The following is a 20,061-nucleotide window of genomic DNA, read 5'->3' as shown; positions in this document are numbered from 1 at the left end:
TTCCAGGAATGAGAGCAGTGCTTTGGAGCGACACACAAGAGGTCTTAGGGGTAGAGCAGCATAAAGAGAGTGTCTGAGGGTAAAAACGGGCAAGACAGAGCCAGGCTACCCTTCTGTGGACTGAAGAGTAGAGATTCTTGGGCGGGGGGTTGGTTTCAGTTTCAGCCATCACTCACCGGTTCCTAACAGGCCACAGACCTGTACGTACAACAGGGGAAGGGGACCCCTGTTCTAGAGAGCAGCAGCTGTCACAACTGGGTATTAAAGTTGAGCTTCAGATTGAGCACAGGGAGAAGGACCAGCTGGGCTAAGAGAACAGCCCAAAGGGAAGGCCTGAAGGTCTAAAGTGTTTCAGCACTGGGGGGAGTTCTGATGGGTGGGGGTGGAGGGACGGTGGAGCACAGGGTGGGGAGAACAGCCTGGGGTGGGAATGTGGGAGGAGCTAGGTGCGCAGACGGGGGTCTGGAGACACACTGTGTCCACCGAGGGATGTGAGGTGAGCAGTGACAGAATCAGGTGGCAGGACAGTGGATCCAAGGGCCAAAGACATGAGGTCTAGAGTCAGACAGACCTGGCTCCACCATTTAGAAAACGTGAGACCTTCGGGACTTCCCCAGTGGTCCAGTGGTTAGGACTCCACGCTCCCACTGCAGGGGCATGGGTTTGATCCCTGGTCGGGGAACTAAGATCCTCCATACCATGTGGTGTGGCCAAAAAATGATAATAATTCTGGATTTTTCAAGTCTCCTGCTATTGTATTATCATACTTCCATAATTTAAAAAAATTAAAATAATAATAGAAAATGTTTTATTTTGGGCAAGTCATTTAACCTGTTATGCTTCAGTTTGAAAAGCAGGGACATTAGCAGCACCTTACCTCTCTGTGTCTGAGGACAGAATATAGGTAAAGTGCTTAGCATCGTTGGCGCAATAAATGCTTAGAAGATGTTAGATATGTTATCATTGCTATTAAAAAGGCAGATCCTATTGTAGTATCCATGATCACACATCTTTGTTTCATAGCCAAGACACAAGGACATCTCCCCAGTTAGGGGTAGGTAGAGGCTAAGTATATTAAGGCAGCGGTTCTTGAGAGGGTGGTGATTTCCAAACAACTCAACACACACACACAAACAACACACAGAAAACTTTGACCATGTCTGGAGGCACTTTGGGTTGTTATGACTGGCAGGATGCAGGTGGCATCCAGTAAGTAGACCAGAGATGTTGATAAAAATCCTACAGTGCACAAGACAGTCTCGAGAGCAAAGAATAATCTAGCCCAAAATGTACATCTTATCAAAGCTGAGAAACTCTGTCTTAAGGAAATATACGTGGCCTTTAAGTAGCACCGTAGCAGCTGGGAACTGGCAAAAGCACACTTATGCCAAAAATTATGGTTGTATCACATGGTTTTGCTCATTTATAAAAAGGCACCATTCTGGATTTTACATTTGTCAGAGTAAATATCAATATCAGGTTGAGTAAAAAGCAATCCAAACATATACACACACGTGTGTGTGCATACATGTGTAAACATATATGTATGTACATGTGTGTATACATATATGTATGTACACGTGTGTGTGTGTATACATACCTAAAATAATATACCATATACCATGACCAAGTGGGATTTATTCCAGGTAAGCCAGGTTGGTTAACTATTCAAAGATGATCCATTTTAATCCATCATATCAACAGGCAAAAAAGAAAAATTTTAATGTCATAGCAATTGATGCAGAAAAGGCATTCAACAAAATTAAGCCAGTCATGATTTCAAGAAAATCTCTCATACAGGAATACAGGGGAACTTCTATAAAATCCTACAGTTGGCATCATATGTAAAGGTGAAAGACTCAAAGCTTTCCCTATAAGATCAGGAAAAAGGTTAGAATGTTCACTGGGACCACTCTTCTCTAATATAGGGGCTTCTCAAGTGGCACTAGTGGTAAAGAACCCTCCTGTCAATACAGGAGATGTGGGTTTGATCCCTGGGTTGGAAAGAGCTCCTGGAAGAAGCCATGGCAACCTACTCTAGTGTTCTTGCCTGGAGGATCCCCATGGACAGAGGAGCCTGGCAGGCTACAGTCCATGGGGTCAGAAAGAGTCAGATGCAACTGAAGCAACTTATCACGCATGCACTGAAAGTTCTGGCCAGTGCAGTAAGACCAAAAAAAAAAAAAAAAAAGGTATACAGATCGGAAAAGAAGTACAACTACTATTTGCAGACAACATGAACATCTGCATAGAAGATTCCAAGAATCTTACCAAAAATTCACAGAACTACAAAGTAAGTGCAGAAATATCATGAGACATGAATAATACTCATAAATGAATTTCATTTTTATATAATACAGATGCATATGTGGAAACTGAAATTAAAAAACACAGTACCACTTACCACTGCTCCAAAGAAAATTAAATGCTTACGTAAAATCTAACAAAAACATTTACAAGATCTGATAAATGGCTAAAATAGAAAATAACAACACCACCAAATGCTGGCAAAGATGAAAGAAAAAAAACTGGATCATTCATATACTGCTGATGGAAAGGTAACATGGTACAGTCACTCTATCAACTGGTTTGGAAGATTCTTTTAAAACTAAAAACAGGCTTTCCATATAACACAGCAATTGCACTCCTGACATACATCCCAGAGAAATAAACTTATTTTCACAAAGCAACTTACACATAGATATTCACAGTAGCTTTATTTGTAAGAGCCAGACCTGGAAACTATGCAAATTTCCTTCAATAGGTAAATTGATAAACAACCTGTGGTATGTCCATACCATGTAATACTACTCAACAATGAAGAGGGACAACTGATTCATACACACACCAACTTGAATGATCCTCAAGGAAATTACACGGAGTGAAAGAAGTCAAGCGCACAAGGATACATAGACTGTAATTACATTTATAGAACATGCTTGAAATAACATAATGACAGAGATGATGAACAAACAGATCAGTCATTGCAGGGGGCTAGCGGTTGTTGGTAAGGTTCAGGATGTGGATGTGTCTATAAAGGTGTCAGGCGAGTGTGTGCTCCTCGGTTCTGTGCCGTCACAACAAAGATTTGGAGGGACAGACATTAAAGCCCTCGGCGCATCACAGCTCTCGGGTCTTGGACAGACTGTGTTATAGCTCTCAGACAAATCAGTGTTACAGCTCCGTGTTACAGCTCTATTTTATTTAGAAAATAGCAGGAGAATCCATCCCCGAGGCGTGAGGGCATGCTGACCCAAAGACGTGAAGAGAAGAGAGTAGGGGAGTGCGCCAGCGTGTGGGGGAGAGAGAGAGCCCTTTGGCTCCTCTTTTTAGGTTTTTTCCTCCCCCTGGGCCTGCCCTATGTAAATTGAGCTAGCCAGGAGTGCTGTTTTTTCTACCTGAGGTCCTCACTCTGGTCCTTGGGCTTCCTTTGACCTTCCTTTGTTCTATTTTCGCGGGCTTTTCCCTTCCTTATCTTTTAGCCACCGCCATTTTGGACTCCTGTTTCCTATTCTAACTACCTAACAAAGGGGTAGCAGGAAGGGGTCTTGTGGTAAAGTTACAGTTAAGCACCGTGACCATGGTGGAAGAAGCCACACAAGACTAAAATTGTTTAGCCACACACACACACACACACACACACAAGCATGTACACACACACAAATGAGTGCATTATAAATGGAGAAACAAGAATGAGTTCTATCGATAGTGTCAATGTCAACTTCCTGGTTGTGATAATGTACTATTGAAGAAGAAAACAGAACAGGCTCTATCTTGAAAGCAGCACTCCATCTTGGGCCAGACTGTGGACTTCAAGCTATATGCCCAGTATCTATGGAAACAACATACCAACTGGAAAACCAGGCCCCCAGAAGGGAGAGCCCCAGGGCTCTCCATGGCCTAAAAGAATACCCTAATTATCTGTGTGACTGAATAGAATCATACATTCTATTATGCTTACTGGGGAATGACCACAAACCTATTGATAATTGTCCAGTTAACTACCTAGGTTTAAGGCATATGAATCACAGGTTGACTTTGATTGTATCTTTCTTTTTCCTTTGTTCAGACTAGTTTCAGGGAATTTGGGGAGGTGGGTTTGGGCACGTATGCTTAGGGTATATAAGGTTTTCACAAAAACTGGTCGGGGTCCTTGGCTAAGAGGAGACTCTGCCTTGGGCCCGCCGGTGTAATAAACTGCACTCCACTATCTGCATTATCCTTCTGAGTGAGTTTGTTTCCCGGAACACGTAGCTACAACATTTGGTGCACTGGCTGGGAAACTCCTCACTTTGAGGAGACAAGTCCCATTTGGGATTACTCTGAGGCTGTGTGACTTGAATCTTCTAGAGGGGGTAAGGCACCTCACCCTTCTGGAAGGATTCTGCTTCTCAATGCCCGGACCTTTCACATTAGCAGGTAGTGGACGGCAGCAGGGGAACTGAGTGCTTAGGTGAGGAGGAACCCACCTGGTAGGGTGGAAGAGGGGGCCTGATCACCCCTTTGGGAGGGACTAGAAGGAGCGGGGACCCACAGGAACCTGGAATAGGCAGGCGGCGATTGCTTAGTACACAGGTTGATGAGCGTGTTAGGGCTTAGGAAGGGAATTTGTGAAGGTCATTTAGGAGGTCTGTCCATCATCAGCAGATGAATGGATGAGGAAGCTGTGGTACATATACACCATGGAATATTACTCAGCCATTAAAAAGAATTCATTTGAATCAGTTCTAATGAGATGGATGAAACTGGAGCCCATTATACAGAGTGAAGTAAGCCAGAAAGATAAAGACCATTACAGTATACTAACACATATATATGGACTTTAGAAAGATGGGAACGATAACCCTATATGCAAAACAGAAAAAGAGACTCAGATGTATAGAACAGACTTGTGGACTCTGGGAGAAGGCGAGGGTGGGATGTCAAGAGGACAGCATTGAAACATGTATATTATCTAGGGTGAAACAGATCACCAGCCCAGGTTGGGTGCATGAGACAAGTGCTCGGGCCTGGTGCACTGGGAAGACCCAGAGGGATCGGGTGGAGAGGGAGGTGGGAGGGGGGACCGGGATGGGGAATACATGTAAATCCATGGCTAATTCATTTCAATGTATGACAAAAACTACTGTAATGATGTAAAGTAATTAGCCTGCAACTAATAAAAATAAATGGAAAAAAAAAAAAAGGAGGTCTGTCCATGCCGTCTGGGGGAAAATTATTACCAAGCGATCACCAGGGGATTTTTAGGATAGGAAACTGGTCCTTGTATGCTCGTATTCTGCCCTCCCCCGGGAGGTGTCCTGTCTACTGAGAAATTCTTGACCCCCTCCGAATTGTCAGGCTAGAAGGAGGGGGATACATATGTGAATATGAATTGGCTTTTCTGGAGACAGCCTGGGACATGGGATATTTAACCCATCTGTGTTTTTATCTGCACCTGATCAAGCCCACCAAGGCTGAACGGACCTTAAGGGAGAAACAGTCTTGGACCACGTGGTGTTCTGGGTCAGCCATGCTGACCAGCAGGTGAAGACACACCGATCCCCCTTCTCCCTCTGGGATCTGTCAGGATTTGGACGAGGATGACCTGCTCCTCCCCCACACTGGATGATGGCGCGCCCACCGGCCCAGTGCTCCACCAGAAGCGGAGGCCGCCTCAATGCCCGATCCAGGGCCAGGTGAAGTTCCTGCAGGAGCCACTGCTCCTCCTCCAGGGAGGGAGACGTTAGAATTAAGCAGAGACTGCGCTCTGCCAGAGAGCCGGAGGGAACCAAAGAGAACAGACAAGAGATTTGCAGTGCTAGCTGCTGCTCTGGGAAAGTCCATCTCAAGCCCTCCGGAAAACCTCCTCTGCCCCAGGGACAGGACAGTCCTTCAACCGGCCCCAGCGGAGGCCCCAGGCCCCGTTACAGCCAAACCAGTGTGCCCAGTGCCGAGGTTTTGGCCACTGGAAGAATGAATGCCCTAAGGCAAGGAAGGAAGAGGAAGCTGCCGCAGTTGTGGGGCTTGCTGACTTGGAAATTAAATAGGGCTGCCAGGGCTCAGAGATATTAGGTCCCCGAGAGCCCGTGGTAACCTTAAAAGTGGGGGACCAAACATTCCTGAGTGCTCAGTACACCTGTTGGGAAGAGACTTGCTCTCCATACTAGGAGCACAAGTGACTTTCTCCCCTGAGGAGAGGCCCAGCTTCCGGGTGGGCACTACTACTTATTTGCTCTCTCTCTCAATAACCGCCCCCCCCCCCCCCCCCAAGATGAGTGGAGGTTGCATGAGCCTCCGAAGGAAGACTGGGTGGGCCGGACGAGTGTGAGAGAGAGCTAACTCAATTATTCCCTGAGGTCTGGGCGGAAGACAACCCCTGGGGCTGACTAAACATCAAGCCCCAGTGATAACAGAACTCAAACCAGGCACCATCCCGGTTAGAAAGTGCCAGTAGCCACTACCGATGGAGGCCCAGGCCGCCAGACTACCCCACATCAATAGACTGAAACAAGCGGGCATTCTGGTAGAGTGCCAGTCAGCTTGGAATACGCTGATCCTGTCAGTCAAAAAGGAAGGAGGACAGGACTATAGGCCTGTACAAGATCTCAGGCTAGTCAGCCAGGCTACTGTGACTTTACACCCCACTGTTCCAAACCCCTATACCTTACTTAGCCTCCTCCCGCCAAGGGCTAAAGTTTATACTTGCCTAGATCTCAAGGATGCCTTCTTCTGTATATGCCTGCCCCAGCCCACCTTTGACTTTGAATGGGAAGATCCAGTCGGGGGCACCAAACAACAGCTCACCTAGACCCCCCACAAGGGTTTAAGAATTCCTCAACCATTTTTGGGAAAGCTTTGGCTTCTGACCTGGACTCATTCCAGCTGGAAAAGTACAGATGTTGGCTCCTACAACACGTGGATGACCTGCTGCTGGCTGCTGAGACCAAGGAAAAATGCTGGGAAGGGACAAAAACACTGCTCCAACTGCTGACAGAAGCAGGTTACCGGGTGTCGAAGAAGAAGGCACAGATTTGCAAGGAGGAGGACAGAATCTCAGAACTGCACTGCTGCTCACAGGTCAGTGCTGCCTCTCGACACAGACAGAGACCTCCAGGGATTCAGCTGAAAGGCATGCTGCCCTTTGAACACCTGGGAGTGGGCTTCACTGAAATGAAACCTCACTGTCGTTACCTGCTGGTCATGGTATGTACGTTCTCAGGATGGGTAGAAGTTTTTCCTACCTGGACTGAAAGAGCATCAGAAGTAGCCCAGTGCTTGCTTAGGGAAATAGTTCCCAGATTTGGATTTCCTACCAGCATTGGATCAGACAGTGGCCTGGCTTTCGCAGATGACTTAGTACAACAAGTAAGCAAAACTTTAAACATCAAATGGAAACTGAACACTACATATAGGCCCAGAGTTCTGGGATGGTGGAATGAACCAACCGGACACTTAAAGAGCCTCTCCAAGTGGATCATAGAGACTGACTGCTCCTGGGTGGACTTGCTTCCGACAGCTCTGCCCAGACTCAGGATGACCCCATTGTCCCATGGCTATTCTCCATACGAAATTGTGTATGGGAGGCCCCCTCCCATAATAAAACAGGTGTCAACAAATTTGTGCCTCAGGTAAGGGGGGATAGGATTTTGCAGCAGATGGAACTGGGTAAGGTAATAAATCAGGTAACTAAGTTTGTACAAGAAAGGGAGTCATTCCCCCTTGGGGAACAGATTCATGAGTTTACACTTGGTGACCAAGTATGGGTCAAAGATTGGAAACATGATTCATTAGCCCCTCGGTGGAAGGGCCCTTATACTTTTATTCTAACTACCCCTTCTGCAGTTAAAGTTGCAGGTATTGCCCCTTGGACCGTCATATGAAGGTGAAGAGAGCATAACACAGACCCAGGAAACGCTGAGTGGACTGCACAGAGGGACCCCACTGACCTTCGAGAGACCAAGATCATCCTTAAGAAGGAGAAGAAAAAGAAGATCCTGGATGAGCCCCTTCAGGATGAAGCCACATAATCAACTTGGGTCATGGGGTTACATATTATGTAAATACCAGTTTCATAAAAATAACAGAAGCAGTAATTCAAATTAGAATGGTTTTGGACATGTACACCGCCGCTCAAGGAGAGACCTGTGCTATAATTAAGGTTGAATGTTGTGTATATATTCCTGATTTATCTGGCAATGTATCAGTTGCTTTAGATTTCATGAAAAACCAGGTAAAAGCAATGTCAAATGAAAAAATCCCTTTCTGGACTTCAGTACTATCTTGGGTGAAGGGTGATTGGCGGAAAATTAATTTACCATTGTTATAGTTGCCTTGATAGTTCCGTTCTGTGGACCTTGTATTATGAGCTTTGTAACCTAAAGGCTGGTGTCATTCTCCCAAATTGGTGGTCGGAGAGCCAGGGTGCAATATATCCTTATGAATGATGCTCATATTATGAGTTAAGAGCATCAAGCGGGGGAATGAAGGAGGAAACAGAACAGGCTCTATCTTGAAAGCAGCACTCCATCTTGGGCCAGACTGTGGACTTCAAGCTATATGCCCAGTATCTATGGAAACAATATACCAACTGGAAAACCAGGCCCCCAGAAGGGAAAGCCCCAGGGCTCTCCATGGCCTAAAAGAATACCCTAATTATCTGTGTGACTGAATAGAATCATACATTCTATTATGCTTACTGGGGAATGACCACAAACCTATTGATAATTGTCCAGTTAACTACCTAGGTTTAAGGCATATGAATCACGGGTTGACTTTGATTGTATCTTTCTTTTTCCTTTGTTCAGACTAGTTTCAGGGAATTTGGGGAGGTGGGTTTGGGCACGTATGCTTAGGGTATATAAGGTTTTCACAAAAACTGGTCAGGGTCCTTGGCTAAGAGGAGACTCTGCCTTGAGCCTGCTGGTGTAATAAACTGCACTCCACTATCTGCATTGTCCTTCTGAGTGAGTTTGTTTCCCGGAATGTGTGGCTACAACACTATAGTTATGCAAGTTGTCAACATGGGAGAGATTGGGTGAAAGGTGCACTGGATTCCCCTATATATTTCTTTGTACCTTTCTGTGAACCTATAATCAGTTCAAAATAAAAAGTTTAATCTTATTAAAGACCAAAGTTCTAAAAATATTTTTTAAATTTACTTTTATTTATTTATTTGACTGTGCTGAGCCTTAGTTGTGGCCTGCAGACACTTAGTTGCAGCATGTGGGATCTAGTTCCCTGACCAGGGATCAAATCTGGGCCCCCTGCATTGGGAGCTCGAAGTCTTAGCCACTGGACCACCAGGGAAGTTCCTAAAGACCAAATTTTAAAAGAAGAAAATTATTTGAATAAATACTTCATTAAAGTAGACAGACCAGGGAACTAAGGAATCAGGAAACCAAGAAAAGAAGGAAAATGGTCAATTCAATGAAGAGGAAGGTGAAGGAGGAGAAAAGGAGATGGTGAGGATGCTGGTTACATCGAGTAATGAAACCAAGAAACAGAAAGCAGTTTTGTGACTGCTGCTAGGGAATGAACTACTAATGTACACTACAAAATGGATGGATCTTGACAGCATTATATAAAATGAAAGAAGCCAGAAAGGTCACATATTGTCTGGTTCCATTTATATAAAGTATCCAGAATAGGAAAGTCCCACAGAGACAGAAAGCAGATTAGTAGTTGCCAGGGGAAAGAGGAGCGAGTGTTTTAATCACATTTTCTATTTTCTGCACTTTATGATGCTTTGACTTCTTGGGGCCTTTGTGGACCCAGAGCGGGACTGCCCCTCCCAGAGTCAGCTGATTTCTGGAGACAGCAAACAGCCTGCCAGAGGACATCCCTTTGATGAGCAAATCAACCAATCCAGAGAGCAATTCCCAACCCGACTCATCTTATCAGTGTGGGACACAGTCCCCTAAATCACTCCAGGCCCAGTTCTGGACAACTAGGGACCACCTCTACAGCCCAGGCTGCTCAAAGTGTTTACCTATCTAACCTCAAGTTTGCTCAGCTGGCTGACCCTGCCCTGCCTTGCCTTTCCCACAAAAATCGCCGTAAAGGCTCCCGCCCACGCTTCCGTCTCTCTTCTTCTGCCTCCTGATCACCCCTGGCACTTTTCTGTGTGGCTCTGCCTCCTGTTTCTATGGATTTGCGAGTATAAAAACTTCATCCTGAAACTTTCCTGGTGGTCCAGTGGTTAAGACTCTGCACTTCCAATGCAGGGGGCACAGGTTGGATCCTTGGTCAGGAAACTAAAGTCCCACATGCCATGCAGCCAAAAAATAAATAAACAAAATTTTAAAACCTCCTTCATGACAGTCCTCTGTTTCTGTGTACCTTACCATATCTAAGCAAAACAAACCCCATGTACATTTTAATTTTTTAAATTTATTTAATCGGAGGCTAATTACTTTACAATATTGTAGTGGCTTCTGCCACACATTGACATGAATCAAACATGGGTGCACATGTATCCCCCATCCTGAACGCCCCTCCCACGCCCCTCCCACCTCCCTCCCCATCCCATCCCTCAGGGTCGACCTAGTGCACTGGCCCTGAGTGCCCTGTCTCATGCATCAAACCTAGACTGGCGATCTATTTCACATATGGTTATATACATGTTTCAGTGCAGTTCTCTCAAATCATCCCACCCTCACCTTCTCCCATAGAGTCAAAAAGTGTGTTATCTGTGTCTCTTTTGCTGTCTCACAAATAGGGTCATCATTACCATCTTTCTAAATTCCACATATATGCATTAATATACTGTATTAGTGTTTTTCTGACTTACTTCACTCTGTATAATAGGCTCTAGTTTCATCCACTTCATTAGAACTGATTCAAATGCATTCTTTTTAATAGCTGAGTAATATTCCATTGTGTATATATACCACAACTTTCTTATCCATTTGTCTGCTGATGAACATCTAGGTTGCTTCCATGTCCTAGCTATTGTAAACAGTGTTGCAATGAACATTGGGGTATATGTGTCTCTTTCAATTCTGGTTTCCTCAGTGTGTATGCCCAGCAGTGGGATTGCTGGGTGGTATGGCAGTTCTATTTCCAGTTTTTTAAGGAATCTCCACACTGTTATCCATAGTGGCTGTACTAATTTGCATTCCCACCAACAATGTAAGAGGGCTCCCCTTTCTCTGCACCCTCTCCAGCATTTATTGTTTGTAGACTTTTTGATAGCAGCCATTCTGACCCATGTACATTTTAAAACAGCATGTGGGGATGGGGATGGGATAGAAAGTGTTTAAAGTGCATATGGTTGCCATTTGGGGTGATAAAAATATTCAGGAATTAGGTAGTGGTAATAGCTGCACAACACTGTGAATGTGCTAATTGTCTCTAATGGTAAATTTTATTCTGTATTTCTGCATTTTGCATTTCCACATAGACAATCATGTTGTTTATGTATAAAAAGTTTTAATTAAAAAAAAAAAAAGACCAATAGCAAAAAGACCCAGAAAAAGATGCACAACATCAGTAGTGGTTAGGCAAATGCAAATTAAAATCACAATGAGGTACCATTACATACCCATTAAGACGGGTAAAACTGAAAAAACCACAATATGAAGTATTGGGAAGAATGCGGAGCAACTGGAACTTCCATAAATTGTTGGTAAGAATCCAAAATGGTACAGCCACTTTGGAAAACAAACTTCCAGTTTCTTATAAAGTTGGTATACACTGAATCATACAACCTCACAATTACACTCCAAGGTTTTTACCAAAAAGTAATAAATACAAATAGGAAAAGGAGTACGTCAAGGCTGTTTATTGTCACCCTGCTTATTTAACTTATGTGCAGAGACCATCATGAGAAATGCTGGGCTGGATGAAGCACAAGCTGGAATCAAGATTGCCGGGAGAAATATTAATAACCTCCAGTATGCAGATGACACCACCCTTATGGCAGAAAGTGAAGAAGAACTGAAGAGCCTCTTGATGAAAGTGAAAGAGGAGAGTGAAAAAGTTGGCTTAAAGCTCAATATTCAGAAAACTAAGATCATGTCATCCGGTCCAATCACTTCATGGCAAATAGATAGGGAAACAGTGGAAACAGAGACAGACTTTATTTTGGGGGGCTCCAAAATCACTGCAGGTGGTGACTGCAGCCATGAAATTAAAAGCTTACTCCTTGGAAGGAAAGTTATGACCAACCTAGACAGCATATTAAAAAGCAGAGACATTACTTTGTCAGCAAAGGTCTGTCTAGTCAAGGCTATGGTTTTTCCACTAGTCATGTATGGATGTGAGAGTTGGACTATAAAGAAAGCTGACTGCAGAAGAACTGATGCTTTTGAACTGTGGTGTTGGAGAAGACTCTTGAGAGTCCCTTGGACTGCAAGGAGATCCAACCAGTCCATCCTAAAGGAGGTCGGTCCTGGGTGTTCATTGGAAGGACTGATGCTAAAGCTGAAACTCCGATACTTTGGTCACTTGATGCGAAGAGTGGACTCATTTGAAAAGACCTCGATGCTGGGAACAATTGAGGGCAGGAGGAGAAGGGGATGACAGAGGATGAGATGGTTGGATGGCATCACTGACTCAATGGACATCAGTTTGGGTAAACTCTGGGAGTTGGCAATAGACAAGGAGGCCTGGCGTGCTTCGATTCATGGGGTCGCAAAGCGTTGGACATGACTGCGACTGAACTGAACTGAATAAATATGTATGTCCACACAAGGATCTGGGCAATATCCATAGCAGCTTTATTCAGAACACTCAAAACTGGAAGCAACCCAAATGTCCAACAACTGGTGAATGAATAAACAAACTATGGTTCAGCCACACAACAGAGTATCATTCTGAAATAAAGACTCCTGAGACATGTCACAATGTTAAGTATAAAAAGTGTTATGCAAAGTGAAACAAGGCAGACAGAAGGGACAACACTTACGTTCCATATACATGACATTCTAGAAAAGGCAAAACTAGAGACAGAAAAGTTAAATAAGTTGTTCCCAAGGGTGAGTGGCAGGGGGATGGGACAGATAGCAGAGGGACACAAGGGACCTGCAGGGGTAAAGTTAACATTCTGTATCTTCACTGAAATGGTGGTCAGATGACTGCATGCATTTGCCCAAGCTCATCAAGTTGTATACTTAGAAGAAAAAAAAAAGATGACTTTTATCATATGTAAATTATATCCCTATTTATTTTCCCAAAGGTGGGAGGATACCAATGGCCAAGGATCTAGTAAAGGGTACTGGCTGAAGACACACACAGTTTCTTGGCACACATCTGCAATGGGCTGGGTCTGAGGAAACCAACCTACTTAGCAAAAAGCCCTAGCTAGATCTAGGGTCCAAATCCAGTTCCTGTCACTCCGCTTATGTCTGTGCAAGTGCAGTGGGCTGACCTTGAGCGCCTTGGTTACTTGGAAGGAGGGATTATGGCCATTATGTATGGTTACGAGCAGGAATAAAAACATGAGGTGAACAGTCTAAAAAGGGCTGAATGCTCTGCCTGAAGCCAGTGAGCAAGACAAGATTATAACAAATGAACACAGAACCAAAAATACAAGTAAAACTGCTTCTCTCCAAATCTTGGTTTTCTTCAATTCAGCTAATACTTCATAAGATGTTTCATGAGCCCCACATGCCAGGTACCGTATAGCTTTCTCTCTAATTCTCTCAACAGTCCCTAAGGGTGGCCCTCCCACCTGAGGCTGCAACAAGGAGGGTGAGGCAGCCAGCGCCTCAGGAAGAGCTTGGGTTCTGCAACCACAAGGCTTGCGTAAGCATCCCAACTCTGCCCCTTGCTGGCGGCTGTCCTCGAAGTCACTGAATGCCTTTGAGCCCCTCAGTTCCAGTAATAACAGTGATCACAGAAAACAGTCATCTTTCCCTACCTTCTTCCGTAAGTGTTGTGCCTTAACAGTGCTCTTTGAGGGCTCTGCTTTTAGAGAAGTCTAATCTAGTAGCCAACCAAGATTAGTTTTCAAACCATCTTAGGGGCAGCTTGGATGGCCTTGCTTTTCCTCTTCAATGTGACAAAAAAGGGAGGGGAGTCATCTCTTCCATGTCCGGACATCTATCTCGTTACTTCAAGAAAAGTGGGGGTAATACAAGTATTACCTCTTATATCAGTCAGGGTTCTTCAGAGAAGCAGGACAAGTAAGATGGAGATGGACACACATAAAAACATATGGGAGGTGGTGGGGGGCAGAGAGAGGAGGAGACAGAGAGAGAGACACATAGGCATTTCAAGAACATGTGTGATTGTGAGGGCTGGCAAGTTCAGAATTTACATGGCCAGCTGGTGGTTGGAAACTTGGGCAGGAGTCAATGCTGCAGTCTTTTAGAGGCAGAATTTTTTCTTTCTCACTGAAACCACCTCCATTATGCTCTTGAGGCCCTTCAGCTGATTGGATGAAGCCCACCCACATTTTGGGAATTATCTTTTTATTTAAAAGCAACTGACTGTGGACATTAACCGCAACTACAAAATGCCTTCATGGCAACACCTAGGTTAGTGTTTAATTGAATAACTGGGTTATTCAGTACAATCGCCCAACCACCTCGACACTGAAAACCATCACACTTATCCTTGGTGGTCCTCTGACATGCACAGAGGGAGCTAAGAATTCCTACTCAAGCTTTCAAGAGAAGCAGGAGTAGACTTAGGAAGAGCAGGATTGTCTAACAGGAAAATAACTACCTGCCCTTTCTCAGGGACTCTCCATCCACAGGTGGGTCTACTGTTCACACTACTCCCCCCAGATGAGTTCTGTGACATAAACCAAGAAACACTTTGACCTAAGATCCAGTAAAGGGATCTGAGTGATCGGGGGGGAAAAAAAGAGAGAGAGAGAAAACAAAGACAGACTCCAAGCTCTCAAAAATAAAAAATAAAGTTCATTTATTAAGGAAAAGTTTAACACATGATCCATGTGCAGAACCCAAAACAAAATCTTCCATGAGTTCCTGCATGATCCATATTTCTACATGTACCATTCAGAACACACACACCCACACAGGCACATAACATACACAGGACTGTCTAGTTATCAAGACCTGCTGGATGGCAGTTTTTCATATTCCTCTTATTCACACATCCACTGACATGGTTTACAACAGAGTCACATAATTTTATTGTTCAGTAAATCAAAACTACTTCCACAGCATCACCTTGATTGAAACAAAAGAACATGGCTGACAGTAGGCACCTTCACCATTACTCCCTACCGCAACTCTGGTAACCTCAGCTCAGCACCATTTATGTCCCCTGGCCAGGGAAAGACCTGGGGGTACAAAGGACAGGGAAGAAATGTCACAGGCTGATGCTGTGAGTGCAAACAGCCTTGCAACTAGCAGGACTGTCTAAAAGTATTAACCATGATTTCAATACAAACCGTACTCTTTCCTTTCCTCTTAATGGTCTTGGAGATGCGTAATGTACCTTGGAAAATCAAATTCTAAGGCAGACTTGGAGCCGACTCCTGTACATCAAGTCAAGCTTTTTAAATTTTATTTCTACCGAGAAGAAGCAGCTTTGTGTTCTGAGCTAGGTAGATGCCAGGGCTCACCTGAACATCCAATCAGCCATGAAATAAATTGATACAGACTCCCTTGCGGTGAGTAGTGAATAGAGAGAGTTGTAAACAGACATAAATTGAGATTCTGCACTTCCAAAAAACATAAGGTGAACATGTAGTGTTAAACAGAGATGATGTTCTACAATTTAGGATGGGAGAGATTTGAGAAAAAAAGCCAGGCAGGAGAACAAGCAGGGGAAAAAGATTTTCCTAACATACCTATTTGGAGATCATCACTTTAAGACAACTTTGCAAACTGCAAAGTTTGCCTTTCGTGGGGGTAGAGGGTAAATGGTGAGCATTATCAGCCAGTGAATCTGACTGGAGAGGTGAGTACAGAGGAGTTAAGCTGCAGGTTCTAGGCTAAGACACACCACACAGTCACATCCATCTGGCCAGGGTCTGTGCACAGAAGGGCTCTTAGCAGCACAACATAAATATAAATAATGCCACTTGTGAATGGTACAACTTCTAGAAAAAGTGACTAGAGGATGCCAGGTCACGCTGTTCCCAGCAAGAACCTGCATTTACGGAGAGGTATGCTTCCTGCAGGGAGTTGGAAACCTGCTCCCAATAGCAGCGTCTGCAGGAGGGAACAAAGGGCTCTGAGAAGCTACCTCTGGGCTGATGGAACCTGGGGCCGCCCTGGGGAGACTGGAGAAGGACACAGAGTGGAACAGTGCTGGGCCAGAAAGCCCTATCGTTTACCTTTGGTCAGGAAGATGAGGCCTCACATTCCTGCAAGCCTTTGCTCTTTTCCTCCCTGATTGGTCTCCTACTTATGCTGGGGCTTCTTCACCAGAGACTAAAGCAGGGCCCAGGGAGAGGCTGCAAAGGCAGCAGGGAGGGAGCCCTGCTTGAGAAGCCCCGGGGGCAGCGGAGCAGTAAGCTTCCCTGAGCTGGGCTCCCCGGCTGCTTCTGTAAAAGGAAGGGCTTCCTCCACTACAAGTGTCTGGCCGACCCTTTACTCAACGCCTGATTGCTGTGCAACTGCACGAGCAGGAAGGTCCCCGTGGCATCCGCCTCGCCCGGGTCTCCTGAAGCAGCCATGTGACTGGGCTGCCCGAGGAGAAAAAGCACAGCAAACAATCGAACAGGGCCAAGGCCAGGCCAAGCTAGTTTGCTGAAGCCCCACGGCTGCAGCGGTCTCTCCTACACTCCAGGTTCCCTGGGCAGGGGTCCTGAAGCAATAGACCTGGGGCCAGAAGACCTCAGGATGCTGCGTCCAGTTGTTAGGTCCCAGCATCCCAGGCCGGGTCTCAAGGGCAGCCTGGACAGGACTGCCTCTAGCAGTGCCCTGAGCACACAGAAGCCTCCAATGTAGAAGCTGTGCGTGGGACACATGTCTGAGCCCCTAATACTGTCCTGCACCTTCTCGCTGGAAACAATACCTAGGACCACTCTGGAAAGACTGCTGGAGCCTGGGCTTGCAAATGGGAGCTGATGGTTCTTGAAGTTACACTTTGGTAACCAGAAGTTACTTAGAAAGCTTGAGGCTCCAAAGGGCAGGGCCACTGCCACCTCCAGCTAGAACCCTGGTCACGTGAGCACCTGTGAGTGACCACCAAAGAGCCAAAAGAATGGGGGAAAGTGTTCACTTTCCTAAGGGAGATCAGATCACCACTGACTGCATCTTCCTAAGTGAACAAATGATTAGGTAGGTCAGGTGTCAATGAATGAGACAGTGGCTTTAGAACAGAAGAGAAAGAAAAAGGCTGGGGCTGTGAGGGTGGGTCCCGGCCCCCAGGAGCTTTGGTGAAACACAAAAAGTAAACCCCTGATAAAGTAGTGCTGCTCTCCCCACTTTCAGGTAAGAGACTGGCGGGTGGAGGACAGCACGACCCTGTTACCTACACAGGAGTGTGTGCGTGCACACACACACATACACAACTCAAGAGACACAGATTCAGTGAACAGCCTTCTGTGATACCTCTCACACCAAGAGGGAAGAAGAGGCAGCCAACAGTGCAATGGACATTTCCCAGCTTTCTCTGCAGTTTGTCCCCAAACCTGAAGGTTGACCTTGTGGTGAGTCAGCCCTGAGGCTGCCTCTTTTCTGATACCCAGGAAGGCATGCGGGGTGGCGGGGAGAGGGACAAGGGCACGATTAGTGTTCAGAACACAGGAGACCAAAGTCCCAACCAAGTGCTTCCGTTAGAAGTCCAGATCCTGGAGGCAGCTCGGGGCTGGGCACTGTGTTTGCCCACCTGCCCCGTCCTGCGGGGCTTGTAAACAACCAAGCACCACATGCAGTGTCAGATCAGCTGCTGCAAACTCTGGGAACTGCCTTTCACACTGGCCTCATCTTCTTGTTCATGGCAAGAGTCGGGGTGTCCTCCTGGACGCTGCCGTGTCTTCTGTCCATCAGGAGCTGAGGTGGGGGGACAGGTCTGAATGCACAAAGCGGCTGTTTTCTAAGCCTCCTATGGAGAGAAACCCAGCCCACATCGCCATTCTTCCCCTCCGCCTTGTGCATTGGCAAACATCTCCTGAGTCCTTCCTGCCTTCTCAGGAGGAAATCAGGTTTGCTGATGGGAGGCAAAGTCTGTGACTCCCTACAGAGGTCCGCACTTCGATGGTCCTGACTAAAAGCTCTGGGGTCCTCGGCCAAGGGGGCTGAGGGCCTCCGTAGATGCCTCCTGGAGTCGGTTTCCTTTCAGAGGGAGTAGTTGAGTGAGAGGTCTAGTTCACTGAGGAAGGAACAAGTTGCAAATAGTCCCAGATCTAGAGACAGAATCTAAAAACAAAATCTGGTTTTAAATAAAATATAAATATTTTCAATTTTGGCAGCACTTGCTATCTTTCAGCAGTTTGAGCAACTAAGATAACAGTATCGTGACCCACGCAAGGAAACCAGAGAAGAGGTGGTGTTGCCAGGGGTCACGGCAAGCCAGAGAGAGTGAAGGCCAAAACCTCCAGCTTTGGGGGCTGGTTTTCAACTACTAGGTGGGCTCCACTACTGGGTGGAGACTCAATTAGGCAGGAGAATACTGAGGTAAAATACTTGGGAGAGGGCTAAGAGGTGGGCCTGGCTTGATAAACAGGGGCATGTCCACATTATTTCATCTAGGCATGGCCCGGGCAAGGAGAAAACATGAGGTGAGAGACATTGAAATTTTTAGATAAAGTGAACTGTGCAACAGGGATAATTCGGAGAGGTGGGTCAGAAGGAGAGAGGCGCAGGCAGTGAAGGGAGGAGGTGGGATCAGGGAAAAGAGGTAAAAAGTTCTGGGTACAAATGAACAGAGACGGTGCTGCTGCTAGAGGTAACCTCACACGCAGCAGTGAATCTGCTGCCCACCCCCTATCCTGTCTTCATCCCTACCTGACCCAGGGTACCCAGGAGCCAGGTAGGGGTTCCCAGACAGCGACCTTACCTTCCCCCAGAGCCTGGACCCCACCTGAGGCTTTGGGGCCAGGTGCTGGGGGAACACACAGCGGGGAGTGGGCCGGTGCAGGGTCGCACCCAGCTTGCTATACAAAGGCACTGGTGGAGTTGACGAAGATGGGAGCGCTGCTTGGCTGGATCAGCTCGTACAGGGTCAGACACGTCCCTACCACAAAGCCCAGGAAACCCAGGATGCTGATCAGGGCGTCCTTGACAATGGTGATGGGGCTCATGCCCTCCGAGTAGTAGGTGGTGATCTCCAGGAGGGGTGGGATGATGAGGGCCAGGGCACTGCTGCTCACAGAACCCACCAGGGAGATGACCAGGTCCAGGCGGGGGATGAGGATGGCCAAGACGCCTGTGGGAGAGAGGACATGCCTGTTGAGGACCACCCAGAGCTGGGAGAGACCGCCTCACCATTCAGCAAATCTAGCAAGTCCTTCTCACAGAAGGGGGAGCTCCAAGGAAGCCAACACATCAACCAGCTCAATTTCTCACTGCGCAGATGAGAAAACTGATGTCCAGAGAGGTGGCATAACCCGGGACTCACTGCAAGGTAGGCAGAACTGGGATTGGAACCCAGATCTCCCAGCTTCTCCTGTCACAGTCTGTGACTTCCATCTTTCTGAAAAAAAGGAGCCAAATTACATTCCAGAGCACTCTGGTCCTACTAAAGGAGAGTGAGTGGAGAGCAGAAAAGGAGGCGGACCTTCTCTGAGCGACTGCTCATCTTCTTACCCCTGAGGGCACCTGCAACACAAACCTCTCTACTTGAAAGACAAGAAATGAAATGGTGGGGCTGGGGGGACCCTCCTTCTGAACGATCCCATGTAAGCCCCATGGCATATGGTGCTTTCATACAGCAAAAAGCAGCAGATCTGTGTGCAGGCTGACCTCAGGAGCAAAGCCCCCATGATGACTGCATTCCTGTGTTAGAGCAAGCTGGTGGCTTCCACACCTGACACTTGGCCCGGGTGTATGTGAGGAAGGTGCAACAGATGATAAAGATGAAATGAGGACTACGTGAGGAAACGCCACAGCTTTCCACAGCACACCAACACCTGTGCCACTGGCCAGCGAGTCAGACAGTGCTGTTTAAATCCAAGCAGAGGACTTACTCTATTGCCCACTGACCCTGCTACTC

The 20,061-nt window shown here is 46.3% G+C and overlaps 1 protein-coding gene across 4 annotated transcripts in view; it reads right to left on the bottom strand.

The window, feature by feature from the left end:
* Positions 1–20,061, bottom strand: part of SLC36A1 (solute carrier family 36 member 1) — a 106,493-nt gene that overhangs the window by 29,245 nt on the left and 57,187 nt on the right. For 2 of the 4 annotated variants that reach the window (XM_070465667.1, XM_070465668.1), the window contains one exon: positions 14,828–19,275. The exons of 1 other annotated variant lie outside the window; for it this stretch is intronic. In XM_070465667.1, the coding sequence (XP_070321768.1) occupies positions 19,004–19,275 (272 nt within the window). In that variant the 3' untranslated portion in view covers positions 14,828–19,003. Of the gene's footprint in view, positions 1–14,827; positions 19,276–20,061 lie in introns of those variants that run through there. One more of the 4 variants, XR_011486931.1, reaches the window with a different exon arrangement.

Source organism: Odocoileus virginianus, chromosome 3 (genome assembly GCF_023699985.2).
Source record: "Odocoileus virginianus isolate 20LAN1187 ecotype Illinois chromosome 3, Ovbor_1.2, whole genome shotgun sequence".
NCBI classification, from domain to species: Eukaryota; Metazoa; Chordata; class Mammalia; order Artiodactyla; family Cervidae; genus Odocoileus; species Odocoileus virginianus.
Note: the sequence above shows the minus strand (reverse complement) of the source record. Positions and strands in the feature narration are given on the sequence as shown.